This window comes from Oenanthe melanoleuca, chromosome 4, assembly GCF_029582105.1.
Source record: "Oenanthe melanoleuca isolate GR-GAL-2019-014 chromosome 4, OMel1.0, whole genome shotgun sequence".
NCBI classification, from domain to species: Eukaryota; Metazoa; Chordata; class Aves; order Passeriformes; family Muscicapidae; genus Oenanthe; species Oenanthe melanoleuca.
The window spans coordinates 44,832,204-44,846,327 of NC_079337.1; the positions used below are offsets into that span (position 1 = coordinate 44,832,204).

The window sequence follows — 14,124 nt, forward strand, 5'->3', positions numbered from 1 at the left end:
ATTGACAAGACCAATGTGGCAGTATAAACTTCAGATACTCTAACATTAGGATACTGTTGCATGGTCGTATTAGAGACTGAATCAAAACTGTCTGGTGTCACTTGGCATCTCTTAAAAATACACTGGTGTGAGCTTTGTCTCTGTTACTTCTTTGAGAAGATGACTTGCTAAAGGAAGGATGTTTTTAATTTCCAAGTATTTTCTAACATAAAACAGGAAAACCGGTAATACATATAAAGGAGACTCAAAACTTGTATAAAAATATTGTATTTATCTAGTATGTTGTTTTCAGGTTATTAGAGTTAGTTTAAAATTGTTTTTTCTTTGTTGATTGGGGTTTCCATAAATTCCTGTTTCATGGAAGGAGCCATGTAGAGCAGAGTAGGTTAATTTGCCCAGGTATTGAGGAAGTTATACCATAGATATTTATAGGTGCATTGTATGTTTGGATAATTACATGTTCATATCAGTTACTGGGAGAAATGAACAGTATGCAAATGCTCTATCCATAGATAATGACTGACAAATAGGTAGAGCTAGTTGAATGAATAGAAAAAGCTAAAGCACATTGTGCATTTTATGTGATCATGTTTTTACCACCTGATTTCAGTTCTTCATTTTGCAGTAGTTGGTAGGGCTTGCAGTGAAGTGAGTGGCACTATTGTTTTTTTTGATGTGCTGTGCCAGATGCAGAGCTGCCCTGCCATGGTTCAGGTGGAGCGCTGGGCTTCGCAGCTGCTGCCCCATGTGCAGCTGCTGGCAGAGGCTGTTTGGTAATAGCCAGCTAAGGCACTTTAAGGAACTTTTTTGTTGTGGACTATTTGTACAACTTTGGAGAAACATGGCCTTGTAAAGTTTTAATGTGTGCTAGGTGTTGTGTATCTAACTGTTGCATTTAGCTGCCCTTGGGTTTGCTGCTGGTTCTCTCCCTTTTTGATTTTTGTATTTACACTAAAGAAATGCAGGAAAATAACAGCACGCTTGCTCAAGATAAAGGTCGAGAAATGACACTCATGAATTATTTTATTTCTGATTTCCAAAACAATGTATATTTTACCTTTTAATTACCTTTTTAAATTGTAAAAGCATCTCTATTTTTTTACTTACTCTTCAGGTTCCTACAAGAATCTGTTGTTTCACAGAGATGAGAAAGCTTGCAAAATTCAGCAGTAAAAACACTTAATTGTTTAAATCCTGGTAACTAAAGCACTAAAAAAAGGTACTAAATATTTGCTGGCTTTGGAGTGAAGAAATATGCCATTCAAGTTAAACTGCAAAGAATGCCATGTTAATGTAATTTCTCTATTTTTTTCTGATACTGGGTGGGTGAACCTCCAAATGCTCCTGCGCTGTGTACATGGAACATCAGGAAAGGCAATTTCAGGAGTTGAAACCTCAAGAGAAAATTGTCCATGCCTTGTCCCTTCTTGCTTTCCTTTTCTGGACTCAAGCACAGCTGGCCAAGTCCTTATACTATGCATGCAGAGCTGCTGTCTACATAGGAATTTAAGCCATGGTGGAGTAAGTTGGTAGGTTTATGATTTTGAGGAGTTTTACAAGGACACCTATAGTAGTTCCCTCTTGTCACTGTGCTGTCCCCCATCCCTCTGCCTATTATTAAGTCTCTGTGGCAGGGGTGGCTGAATGAGACATCTACTTATGCAGGGCTCTGCAGTGCTTTAATGTATGAACAGGGATGGACTGCAGTGACAGTGGCTCAGGAGCAAACATTCAGCTTTGCTTATGGCAGAGGGAGGAAGGCAGGAATTCAGCTCCAGGCATAGGGTGAGCACATACACAAGATCTTCAGCTACTCTCTGAGTTCAGTGGCAGTTTGCATCCAAGAATATTTTCTGCCTCAGTTCTATTGTGCTCATGAGGCTTAACAGATTGAAGCTTCTGTGCTGAGTTTATCCCTATAGGTAACTTTTTTCTGTAACTTTTTCTTCTTTAAAGTTTTCCCAGATGAATCATTAACTCTCAGTGGGGTCCCGTCCCGTGATCTCTATAGGGATAGAATAACTGATCCTTGCATAATTTAAATACGATGTTTCCTGTAAAAGTGGCACAGACATCCAGCAGCTTGGGAGGAACAACAGAAATAGAAACATAACTGATTTGTAGCAGTTGTCTTGAGGCCTTGTAGGGTAACAGAGTTAAGCCCTCTTCCTTACTCTGTCCATTTAAATGCCCAGCAACTAAGCAGGGATTTTCTGTGTAGCTCTGTAACTGCTTCCAAGTTCCATTTAAAAGGGTGAAAACAGAGGGCTATTCCCCCAAACCCAGAGCACTGGTATGTTTGTGCTGAAGCACAGTGAGGAGGCTGACATGATACAGTATTGGACAGATCCAACCTTAAGGAAGTTATTTCAGGTTCTCTGGCATAGAACTGTCCTAATTGGGCTTTATACCTTTAAGTTTTATTTGCAGTCATTGAAGATTGAAATTTAGTGTCTGAAAAGGGAGTAAATCACTGTATTTTCCAAAATTTTAGCTACAGGGCTGCTTGTGACAATTGAGAAACTTGGATTTACCAGGCTTATGAGATGTGGTAGCACCTTTAGGCTTCTGTATGACTTCACCTGTCTCACTTCATCTTGGAGGGAGATTGGTTAAATATCATCTCAGAACTGCCTATTGCGGTTTTTGAAATGTTTCACCTTTTTATTACTCATTTGTTTCCTTGTAGTCTTACAATGTTTGCTGATCTGGAAAGCTAGATTTTCAGGAAGTGCTGGATATCTGTTTAGTATAAATTCTTACAAAATTCATGAAGTTGTTAAACTACCTTGAAGATGATCTGATTTTTCAGGATTTAATTTCTCTTGAAGGTTGTGGGGGATTCTTTGCCTTTATTTTTTTTTTTCATTTACGGCAGACTTACTATTCAAACTAGATATTGTTTACTTAATGAAAAGTTAAATATTAACTGTATCCTTTTTGATCTTACTCAAATGTTCTGCAAGAAGGCTGTGCATCTTCAGTGTCCTTCCAGAACTAGCTAGAAGGTTCATAATTTACTTTAAATGGGAAATATTATTTGTAATTCTTTGTGTGAATGCATTTTCTGTCAGCCTGTATCATCCTGAAGATGAATGTAGTAGGTCTGAAAACTGCAAAAAGACTTCTGTAAGCAAGAGTACTTTCATGCTTTTTGTAACCGAAAAGAACGCCTTGCACTGTGATTTTAATTGAGTGTTAATACCAGAATACTTTGTTCAAAATTAATTTAGATTATTTTGAGAGGGGTAAATTGAAAAATCGTATTCTGTTGTCTTGGCCATCCTATTAGAAAAAAGCAAGAGCTGCACAGGGGCTTTTGGGAGGGAGGTAGGTGTTATGAATATGCTCCTAGAGAAATGAAACTATTGTAGAACTGGGGAATAACATTTCAAATGAAGGGAGGAAAATAGGAAATTAAGCTAAAAATCTGTAATGCTCTCTGTGAAACACAAATTATTGACTTACAAAGTGTTATTTCTTTGCCATTTAAAAGCAAACTTTTTGAAATTAAATATTGCTCTTTTAACATAATAAATACAGCAATAGCTTCAGTCATGAAATCCTTATCTTTTCAGCCTGTAGAGGTGAAGCAAAAACGACATTGTGTGAATCACACTAATTTTTTTTTTGGTCTTGCATATCAGTGTTTGCCACGGGCCAGATCTCTGGCAGTTACTGCAGCAGCAGTATTATGCATATGACACTTCATGTACATTGTTCAAAATAGTTACCAGCACTGTGTCTGGGCAACTCCAAGAAAATGGCATGATGTTACTTGAATTAAAGCAAAGCTGTGCTAATAGCCTTTGTGTACACATTTCTGGTAAGTGTATTGATCCTCTTGTGATAATGATTCTTTTAGAAATTTTTTTATTAAATACATAATTCTACAAATAAAGAAAAGTTCTGTACTCTCAACAGTGCTAAAGTTTTTGATCTCTTCCTTGGGTCCTCTAGCTATCGCAACACTCAAGGCAATTCTTGCCTATCCTGTGACTGAGCTTACTGTGTGTGTGGAAGTGCTGAATGGGCTTTGCTTGTACAGGTCAAGCCTGCTATGGATGAATGATACCACAGATGGACAGTCTAGTGCTTCCTGGAGCAGCTGGGCTTACTGGGCGTGAATCTTGTAATGTATCGGTCTATTAGCAGCCTGGAGTCTGCTGACTTAGGTCACTGAAGCAGCCTGAGCAATTTGCTTCTGGCCATCCTCTTTACTCCTTTTCCATATCTGAGCAGAAAGCATGGTGTGGACTGGGCACTTGGATTAATCATTTTTGTAGAATACAAACAGCTTGCATCTGCAGATTGAGCACTTCTGCTTTACTGCACCTACAGTCCAATTCTTGTCATGCTCTTCTAAGAGCTTGCTGATACCAGTGTGCTTATTCATGCATACTTCACCTTGACTCTTGAGAAAGTATCAAAACTAGACTTTATAGTAGTCTGCTCCCTTTAGAAGTTAAATTGATCCAGAATCAAAAGGTATACAAGTACTAGGATCAGTATATAAGCTGTGTATTTATTGGAATTGTATAATGTTCAGCTTATTAATAAAAGTATTGCACAGATCCTCCATTTCATATTTTCTTCTTGGATTTTTTTCTTGCATGAACCAGCTCTAGAGCAAAGCTATTTGCTTATATTTAAATGCAAGTACTTTATTTTCCATTTTATCTAAAACTGTAAAATATTAATCTTACGGCATTCTCTTATAAATTCTCAAAGTGATAAGTATTTTTAGTGGTCATATATGTTGCTCTCAGTTCTAGACACAGTGTACTTTCCAGAAGGCTCTTTCATTTTCCTATCTGAAAATGAGGAACTGGAAAAAAAAATCCATGTTGTAAATGACATTTTTCTACCACAGTTCTAGAAATACGTGTTGATATCTTATAATTTTGCATGATAAGTTTTGTTGGGCTCTTCTCAAAGAGTTAGCCCTGTCTGTGTTTGTCCAAGATTCAGAGGCTTTTAATCCCTAATTTTCTTTCCTGCTTTTACTGTTCTTGATTAAAAATAAAAGGTTATGTTTTAAACTTAGTGTCTTTTACTGAAATCTTCTGTTTCTTCTACTATTTGGTAGATTGTTTCATTAGCTATTTCAAAGGAAAACCAAAACCTGGTAGTCATTGCTATTGACACACCTTTGGTTATAAAGCCGTTAAATTGAATTATGAGGAGGAAGAATTGTTTGAAGGCTTGTATGAAGTTGTACTATAAGAAAGCTCTTATGACACTGATATTTATATGATAGGTCTAAGATACTGATAGATCCACTACTCCACTTGTTAAGTGGACTTGTACTGATAATTTGTTTTTGCCTTTCTTGGGCAAGGGGAGGGCTGTGAAAATACTTTATGTAAACCATTTTTAAATCTAATAAATTAATTATGTCAATTTAATCAAAGTTGCTATGTCTGTGCATGTATGTGTGAGAGCATGCATATTCATGTAGTATCAAGAAAATATTTTCAAAATATTTTTGTTCCTAATATTATATATTCCTAGTCTTCAATGCATCTATTGAAATCCTTAGAAGGAGAAGCTTATACTCTTGGTACATACAGTTCTCATTTCTTAGAAATTGTTCATGGGCTAATATTTTTTCTATTAGTCATTTAAAATTAAAATTGCTAGTATCCTTGAGGAAACCCAATTGATGGCAAACATTAGTTGATACTATGAATAAATAAGTGCTACGAAATGTCAGATGCCATGGTGAAAGGCCATGTAACTTGCTTGGCCAAACACCTCAGTATCATAAATGCAAATTTTGAGAAAGATTTCCTATAATAATTTAATTTTGAAATTCTACTTTACAGAAATACTGACAACTCCTCGGTTTGTTGAAAGTCTTCTTAATAGGACTTTAGAAGGTGGAATATTGGAGATTTATATTTTTGTAGGGTTGTTTTAGAATGTCTCCTGGAGTTTTTAGGATGATTGTTTTTTAATAAGTTTTTGGCACTAATAACTTAAAAAATAAAAGCTGAGGGGGAAAATGGGCAGCTACAAAGAACCCAAAGTGTATTTTAAAAAGTCATTATTTTTGAGGTGCTGAGCGAGTTGGCTCATAATTTTGGAATGCACACTGTTAACAACGATTCCTTTGAAGAAGTCTCTGTAGCCCAGTGTTAAAGGCAGTCAAAGACCAACCATAATTAATACAGTCTTTCAAATTAGTGGTGAAATTCATCAGCCAATTCCAAAATCTGACCTTTATATCCAACTCATAACAAAATACCATCTCTGTTATGTCTTATTTAGTAAGAGGAAAAAGGAACGCTTGAAGTGTAACTTAGAATGTATTCATAAAAGGAATATGAGGTAATACTACCTACTGCCTAGGCAGTACTACCTGAAAACAGACTTATGAGAGAAAGTTTGATGTAAAGTCCCAAAGAGTTACTCTTTGGATATGTGTTCTGCTCTACCCTGTTTGGGAAGAATAAAAGTACTGTTTCTATATAGGTGGCAATTTAGTATCTTATTATAGAAAAATATTTTTTGCATGGGAAGATATGGATTATTTTTAATCTGTAAAAACTGAATGATATTACTGGTCTCAATGAAGCTGTTCATCTCCTAAATGACAGCAGCTGGTGCTTGAACCAGCCTAATGCAGTGACAAGCTTGTCCCACTTTCTCCAGTACCCTCCTGCTGCTGTGTTAGACCTGTCACTTAGAAACATTTAGTTTTACATCAACTAGTTTGTGTTACCTCTGTTAGTGATAATTGTTTGGTCTTTTTGGGGTGGGGGATATAGATTAAAATAGCCCCAAACAAGCAAAACTAAAACCACAAATAAACCCCAAACCTTTAAAGTATTTGATGCACACTGTTCTTAAATCTTTCGAACAACTTCAGGTAATTCTAATTTGTCTAAGGACACAGGTATTATTTCTTACTCATGGCTTGTTTACTCCTAATAGAGTATGGGCACCAGTTTTGAAAGTGGATTTTAAAATCACCTCCTTAATGCAGATTTAGTTAATCAGTCTACCTTGGATCCATGTGATTTTTTTTTTTTTTTGGTTCATCTGTATGGTGTGGGTCAAGTTATAATTTAAGTAGACATAATTAAATTACTATTGGCAGCCACTGCTACAATAATCTCAGCATCCAGTTCTCTCAATTTCTGTTACTTGACCCGGGGGTAGTATTACTTGAGTAATTTGGTGGCAGTTAGGGAAACAAGCATTCCTTTCTCCATGTCATTTCTTCCTGTCAGTATGTAGAAATCTTTCTGAAATTTTTGTATTGTCCAATAAAAGTTCAAGACACTTTCAGGTGTGTTTTTGATCTGTCGAGGTGACACCTCAAGCTGACAAGAGCCACCAACTTTTGGTTGTACCTAGTAGTGTGGATGAGGTGAAGGAGGTTTATCTGAAACTGCTTTACCCTGTGCTGAAGTGGGTAAAGGCTATTGATAAAGTATCTTGCTTTATCCCAAACGAATGGCATTAAAACCTTAGTGCTACCTAAGGCAGTGTTGGATCCCTAGGAACCCAGAACTGTAACTTCTAAAAGACTTTCTCCATTGTGGCATTTGAGATGATACTGGACAGAATAAACTATTAGAAATACCAAAATTGTGTCAAGTTCTTTAGAAGACACTAAGAAAAAGACCCCCAAACTAAACAAATCCCAGCTCAAGTCCTTTAAAAGATATTAAGGAAAAAAAGAACCACCATGAACCAAACTCCAAAGAGCTAGTAGAATCAGAAGAAGATTTGAATTGGAAGGGGCCTTAAAGCTTTTCTAGTTCCAGCCTCCTACAATATCAGGGACGCCTCTACTACACCAGGTTGCTCAGAGCTTCATCCCACCTGATCTAGGGACATCCAGAACTGCTACTGGTTTTGAGTGTCTGACCTAAGCTGGCTGTAGTTCTCTTGCAAGCATCCACCGTCGGAATACTTACGGCCTTCCTGCCCTCCTCTGTGATTTTGTTTTTCACATTTGTGATTTTCCATCCTCCGTCCTGCCAGTCCTCTGATTTTGCTGATCTTGTAGCGTAGACGGCTTGCTTGGCTTTTGGCACAGTGCAGAGCAGCGCTGGGCAGCTCATTTGATTCACCACGATTTTAACAGCTCGGTTGGAAGTTTATTTAAAACTCGGGAAAGCACAAACAGCCTTTTAAAGCCCCTTTTGGTTGTAGTTGCAAGGAGTCGCTTCGCTCGACTGCCAAGGGCTGGGCAGCTCGGGCGCTGCGTGGCTGGGAGCATCCCTCGGGAGGAGTGTGGGTCCAGCCCGGGGCGGGGCCCGGCGGGCAGGAGGGGTCGGTCCCGGCAGCAGGAGCCGCCCCCGGCAGGAGCCGCCCGCCGCCCCCCGGGCCTGCGTCACCGCCGGCGGCTCGGCCTCCCGCGGCTGCTGGCGGAGGCGGCGGGCGGCCGGCGCCCCGCTCCGCCCTGCCCGCACCATGCTCAGCCTGCAGGACTCCCTCTTCTTCGAGATCAGCATTAAGTCTCTGCTGAAATCCTGGAGCGGCAGTAGCAGTAAGTATGTTGCTGCACTGGGAGCCACAGCGGTGTAGCAGATAGCTTATCTTTTTCTTTTTTTTTTTTTTTTCCCCATGCTGCCGTGTGAAATTGCCCTTTAAAAACCAGGGTTTTAGGGGTCCTCTGTACTGGTGCAACTTGGCATAGGCATCCTGAGAGCTGTTTCTTAGTTCTCGTGTAAGATTTTGTGTGTCTATGTTTGTATTATTTTATTTTCTTAGGCTGCAGTTGTTTCAGTCTGGTAAAGTTCTTTGCACCCTTTGCTATCCAGCAGAGGTGACAAGTAGATGCTCATTTCTGCGGAGTTACCAAATGCTGACATCTTAGTTCTGTCAAGCTCCAAATGCTCCTTTGAAGCAAATCAGCCACCCTTGGGCAGTGTATTTTACAGAGGGGCATTATTTTTTGTGCCTGAAACCTATTATTATGCCTACAAAAACTGCCCACTTTGATCTTCTAAATGGCCTGAATTAAGAGTTTCTAGGAGGATTCCTTGTCTGAATTGAACCAGCGAAGCAAGGATGCTGCTCTTGCTTCAGACAGCCTGTCTGTCCTCACATCACCCCTTCACACATGCTTCAATGCAGGGTCGTGGGCCCGGAGCTGCCTCTCGCTGTGTGGAAGGCTTTGCTAACGTAAGCACAGCAACTTCATGACAGGACGCCAGGAGGTGATGAAGATGACGTAATTGAACGTCAGCTGAGAATTTCCTCATCTTAAATTTCTTGTATATGTAGAAACAAAAAAAGTTAAGATCTGGAGATAACTGGTATCTCAGTTTTATGTTTCACTAATTACTGCTTGAGAAGTACTGGGATGCACAGTTTCTACTCAACCATACACTTCATCAAAATATCTCCTTTAGGATTTTTAGCCCAATACCGTAGTATAAATTCACCTGTCTTGTTTGAAGGAATTAATAGCAAGTTATTTATTATACAATATGTTAATCAGAGCTAGGAGAGTATGCAGATACTTAGTTTGTCCTAATAGCTCATTCAGACCTGATTTGCATTTTGTATTAGCTGCTGTAATTCATGTTTGGGACTGATACCTTCTGGACTATTGTCTTACAAGTTAAAGCAATGCATGTTTCAGAATAGGTTTTCCTTATAGGTTTTGCTTTTTAGTTTGTTTAATTTGTGTCTTGCAGATTAACAGTATCTGTTCCAAATTATACCTTGTAATTGTGCTTGGTAGTTACTAACATGCTTGCTGCAATTGAGGTAACCAGAAGGATTTTTCCAGTATTTTATAGTAGAAGTTGAAGGTTCCTTATGAAAATGGTTAAAAATCCTTGACATTGATTGATTGTATATTGTTTCCAAACTAAAGTAAATCGCAGAATACAGTCAGTTACAATAAATTTAGACTGCAACTAGATATATAATTGTATAGATAAGGAGATAAATTGCAGCTTATAGAATAGATAATTGTCAGCTGTGACAAGACAGTAATAATAATAACAAGATAGAGAGTAATAATAATAAAAAGGGTGTCTGAGAAGAGGTTATATATGATGCTATGTTTTCTCCTTTATGCCCTCTGTTATGTAAGCACAACAGAATAAGATCTTCCTGACTTCTTCATCAGGAAGTGGCACTTGGATCATCTACCAACAAATCAATTTTCTGCATGTGCTGGTGAGATAGCTGGGGTTTATTTCACTTTTTCCAGGATTGCCACTCCATTTGTAATTCCAGCACAGCTGCACGTCTGCTCCGTGAGCGTGCGAGAGTCACATTCTGATGGCGCTGTGCAGGCTGGCAAGAGCAGAGCCCTCTGTGCAGCCTGCGCCGGCTCCAGGAGTGCCATTCACATGCATACCTTAGCGAGCTGGGCTGGAGTGGGCAAGCCATTTGCTTTGTTACTAAAATTTTTTCTAATTTTTTCTAATTTTGTTACTAAAACGTTTTCTAATCAAGTATGTGCAGAGCAAGGAATTACACAGTGTTTATGCTGAGGATGAGTTTGGAAATTCAGTAAACATCCACATGCTAAGAAATTACTTGAGAAAAGTTTTTTCTATGTTTTCATAAAATTTTTAGGTGCAAATGCTACTTGTTATGGTTTATATCATAACTTAAAATTTTTATATGATGAAAAATGTCAGAAAAGGAATAGGTGTGCTTACATGCATTTCCATGTACATAAAAATAAGTATCTGCAGAGAGTGTTTAAGTGCGTAACTGAAAGGCAGCAAAGCTCCATGGGTCTGGTTAAGAGCTTGCTTAGCTGGCATAATGTTGCAGTGCTGGCTATAGTTTTATTGTAGTTGATCTTTTTTCTTTCAGTAACAACAATGAAGTGAGATTCATACAGCCTAGTTTCAGAATGCTGTCTCTGTGCCAACAATGTTAGGCATTACTTCTTTTTAAATGGAGTCAGGAATGTTCTTTTAATCCAGTGGTGAAGTAAGGATGTTCCTGCTTAAGAACTATTTGCTTACTGAGATTGTGAATGTAATGGGGGCTTTATACCAGCTTGTCCAGTTTGCTTTGCTCCATAGTATTTAAGGAATTTTATTTGTGATGATGTCTCTCAGTGCTCCTGGATTCTGTTGTTTAGCCCATTGCATTTTCAATCTGTGGTCTGTCTAGCGTTCCTTCTGAGTTTCTAAATTGTACGAAAAAGATTAATTTTGTTTGTTACTTATGTTGCTTGGTGTGAGAAAGCTCTTATTTTATATTTTGTCAATATAAACCTTCATTTAAGTTTAAGGAGGTTTGGATGCCATGAGAATTGCTTTTAATAATGCAATATGCGGGTTCAAAAGCCAAATGTGGTGCTGCTTAAAGTGAAAAGTGTTAAGTAATAAATACTTTTCTGTAAGATATGACACAAGTTCTAGTGAAAACTAGGCATGTACTTCTGGGTTTTTCAGTCTGGACAGGAGCAATGGCTTTCCAGTAAACACAAGTACAATCCATTACTGCTTTAGTAAAAGCTTTTTTATGTTTCCAATATTTACTGTATTAATAGTTGTGTCCTGTTGGAAATAAAAAAAATATTTCTGGATTTTTTTTTTTGTTTCAATATGATGTATTGTCTTTCTAAAACCTATCACACAGCTTTCTATTGCTGTGCTGCAGGTGTGCTGTATCTGTCTGGTAAACAGAAAGGACTAAACAGAAGGGTACAACTGTCGTGTGGGTGCTTCTTTGTCCTTGAATTTTTCCCCATTTTCTTCTGGTGGATCAGTTTTAGAGGTGCTTCATGAGATTTTCCATACCACTTTGCTGAGCTTGAATCAGAAGTCGTTCATATATATCTCAAGAACTTATGCTGATTAAGAGAACAGGACTGCACTCTAACAATGCCCCCACCAAAGCTACATTGAGATCCTTGCCCTTGGCCTCTTTTTGATAAAGGCTTGTGACAGTGATTTTCCAAGTTTCTGAGACTTATGGGCTTGGGAACAAAGTCCTGCCAGGAAAGCAAGCAGTATCTGCCTGTACAGCAGTTGGTTTGGAAACAGTTATAAAATCAGAAAGCAATGGAGCAGCTTTAAAAGCAAGTGAATTATTGGAGCTATGGCTGCCAGGTGCTGACGAGCACGTGAAAACTGGGGAGCTGCCTGGCAGATACTTTTGAATGATTATTTCTGTGAATGAAAAAAAAGCACTTGGAGTTTCCTTTTTAAGATTCGCTTATCATCCTGTAGGATTAGTTGGACTGAAGATGTACTTCCTCCTTTACCAACCAAAAAAGAACTCTTGGCTGTCAAGAGAGGTTCTGCACTGCTAATACAGTATTTAACAAAGTAGATTCATTTTTATCTTGTGACTTTTTGTTTGCGGACAGCAGTGAAGCTGTAATTTAACTAAGAAAGGTCATGTTACAGTGCCATGATAGGAATGTATATGGAAAAGGAACATAGGAAGAATTCTGGAAAAACAAATGTCTTCTTGACGGGCTTATTCTTTAGGAGATGGGTGAGGTAGAGTCTTTGTGGAGGTGTGCATGGCTTTTTAGCTAAACCACAGATTTGCTGCTTCTTGTCAATTTGCTAGTGGATCATACTTTTCAAAAGTGTTAAAAGCACCAGTTTTTAACATATTAGAAGTCATTATCATATGATAAATTTCAGCTTGTTTTCCCATTAACTGTTAAACAGCAAAGAAAAATAAAACCTAAGGAAAAAATTGGTCTGAGATGTTATATGATTGCTTCTCTTCCAGACTGTCCTTTGGGCTAAGAGTTATTAGTGGCACTGCGGTGCTCTAGAGAATTTTCATACTACTTTTATATTCCAGTGGAAAAATCAGTATTCACAATGTAGAGAAGTCCTATTTTCATGAGGTACTGTTTTTGGTGCCTTCTAAAACAATAATAGTTATTTAATAAGTACAATATTAAGTAGGATGTTTACTTCATTTCCCTAGCATTAAGCATCCCAAATAATAATATGCTCAGTCATTTTTGCAGGAAATTTTTTCTTTCTTGTAACCTTGACTTCAAAGGGTAACATCAGTTAGTGGTGTTGCCTTGTATGCTGAAACATGATAGGCTCTTTCTAGAGAAAGGAATGATTTTTTTTTAATGTCTTCCAAGATTGTTCTGACATATTGAAAAGTGAATTTTTAAAATGAAAGATGAATCCAAATTAAGTTTTGAAAAAGCTACTAAGTTCTGCTTTTTTGAAAACAAGCATCTAAGTATAATTTATGTTAGTAAATGTTGTTACAAGTCCTTGTACTACTCGAGCAGCAATTTAGAATTTAGAATACATGCTAACCTTTCCCCAGTCTTTAAGTAGCTATGGGAAAAGCAAGTTTCTAACAGTTGCTAATCACCCAATACAATGTGAATGTATCCATGTATTAATGTATTGTGGAGTGTGACCTCCATATTTGGCTCTGTTTATGAACTTCTGTGGCCTTTGATGATGGTCTCTTGTGCTGTACTTCTTGAGTCAAATAATGAGTCATTGCATCTCCTGATATATGCTGTTGGCATATATTCCATTAAATGAGGTGCTACTAATGTTCTGTGTAGTAAAATTTGCTCTGTAAAGAGAAGATTGGCTGGGGTTTTTTGTTCCCCCCTCCTTTCTTTCTTTGTTTCTGGGTAAGTTTGGATTAACAAGATCTGTCTGTAAGTGGATGTAGACTGGAAGAACATGAAAAGGCTGTAAGTAGAACATCCAGACTAGTCAAAGCCAAGTACCACCCTGAAGCTGAAGAATACCCAGCATACGTATGTGTATGGTCTCAAGGGAAGGAGTGTGGATATTGAGGCTCCTGTAACAGAATGTTCAGGATCAGCTGCCTAGCAATGAGAGGCTGCCTGCCTCTCTTGGTGGGCATGTATGGATGTCTCAGCTTAGCTGGATTGTTGAGTCTTGCTCTCCTGTCTTTTGCATAGAAGCCTTTTTATATTTGCTTGTTTTTCTCATGTATAACTGAAGATGTGTGGGGGGTTTCGGGGATGTTTTGGAGTTGGTCTATCTTCCATTATTGCTAAGCATTTATACCTACATATATATTTTTACCTGCCTTACCTATTTGATGTCAGCAGTCTGAACTGTAACACCTTCCGTGTACATTGGGCATTAGAATGTGGATGCTCGGGAGGGAAAAGTATGTATCCAGATTTTTACCAGTTGTAATTAG

The 14,124-nt window shown here is 38.1% G+C and overlaps 1 protein-coding gene across 9 annotated transcripts in view; it reads left to right on the forward strand.

Annotated features, from left to right (window-relative positions):
- The window catches only part of FRYL (FRY like transcription coactivator), a 165,290-nt gene that overhangs the window by 39,278 nt on the left and 111,888 nt on the right, over positions 1-14,124 (forward strand). The window contains exon 1 of one of the 9 annotated variants that reach the window (XM_056490335.1): positions 8,380-8,506. The exons of the other annotated variants lie outside the window; for them this stretch is intronic. Within the exon in view, the coding sequence (XP_056346310.1) occupies positions 8,431-8,506 (76 nt within the window). The 5' untranslated portion in view covers positions 8,380-8,430. Of the gene's footprint in view, positions 1-8,379; positions 8,507-14,124 lie in introns of those variants that run through there. 9 annotated transcript variants of the gene reach the window in all.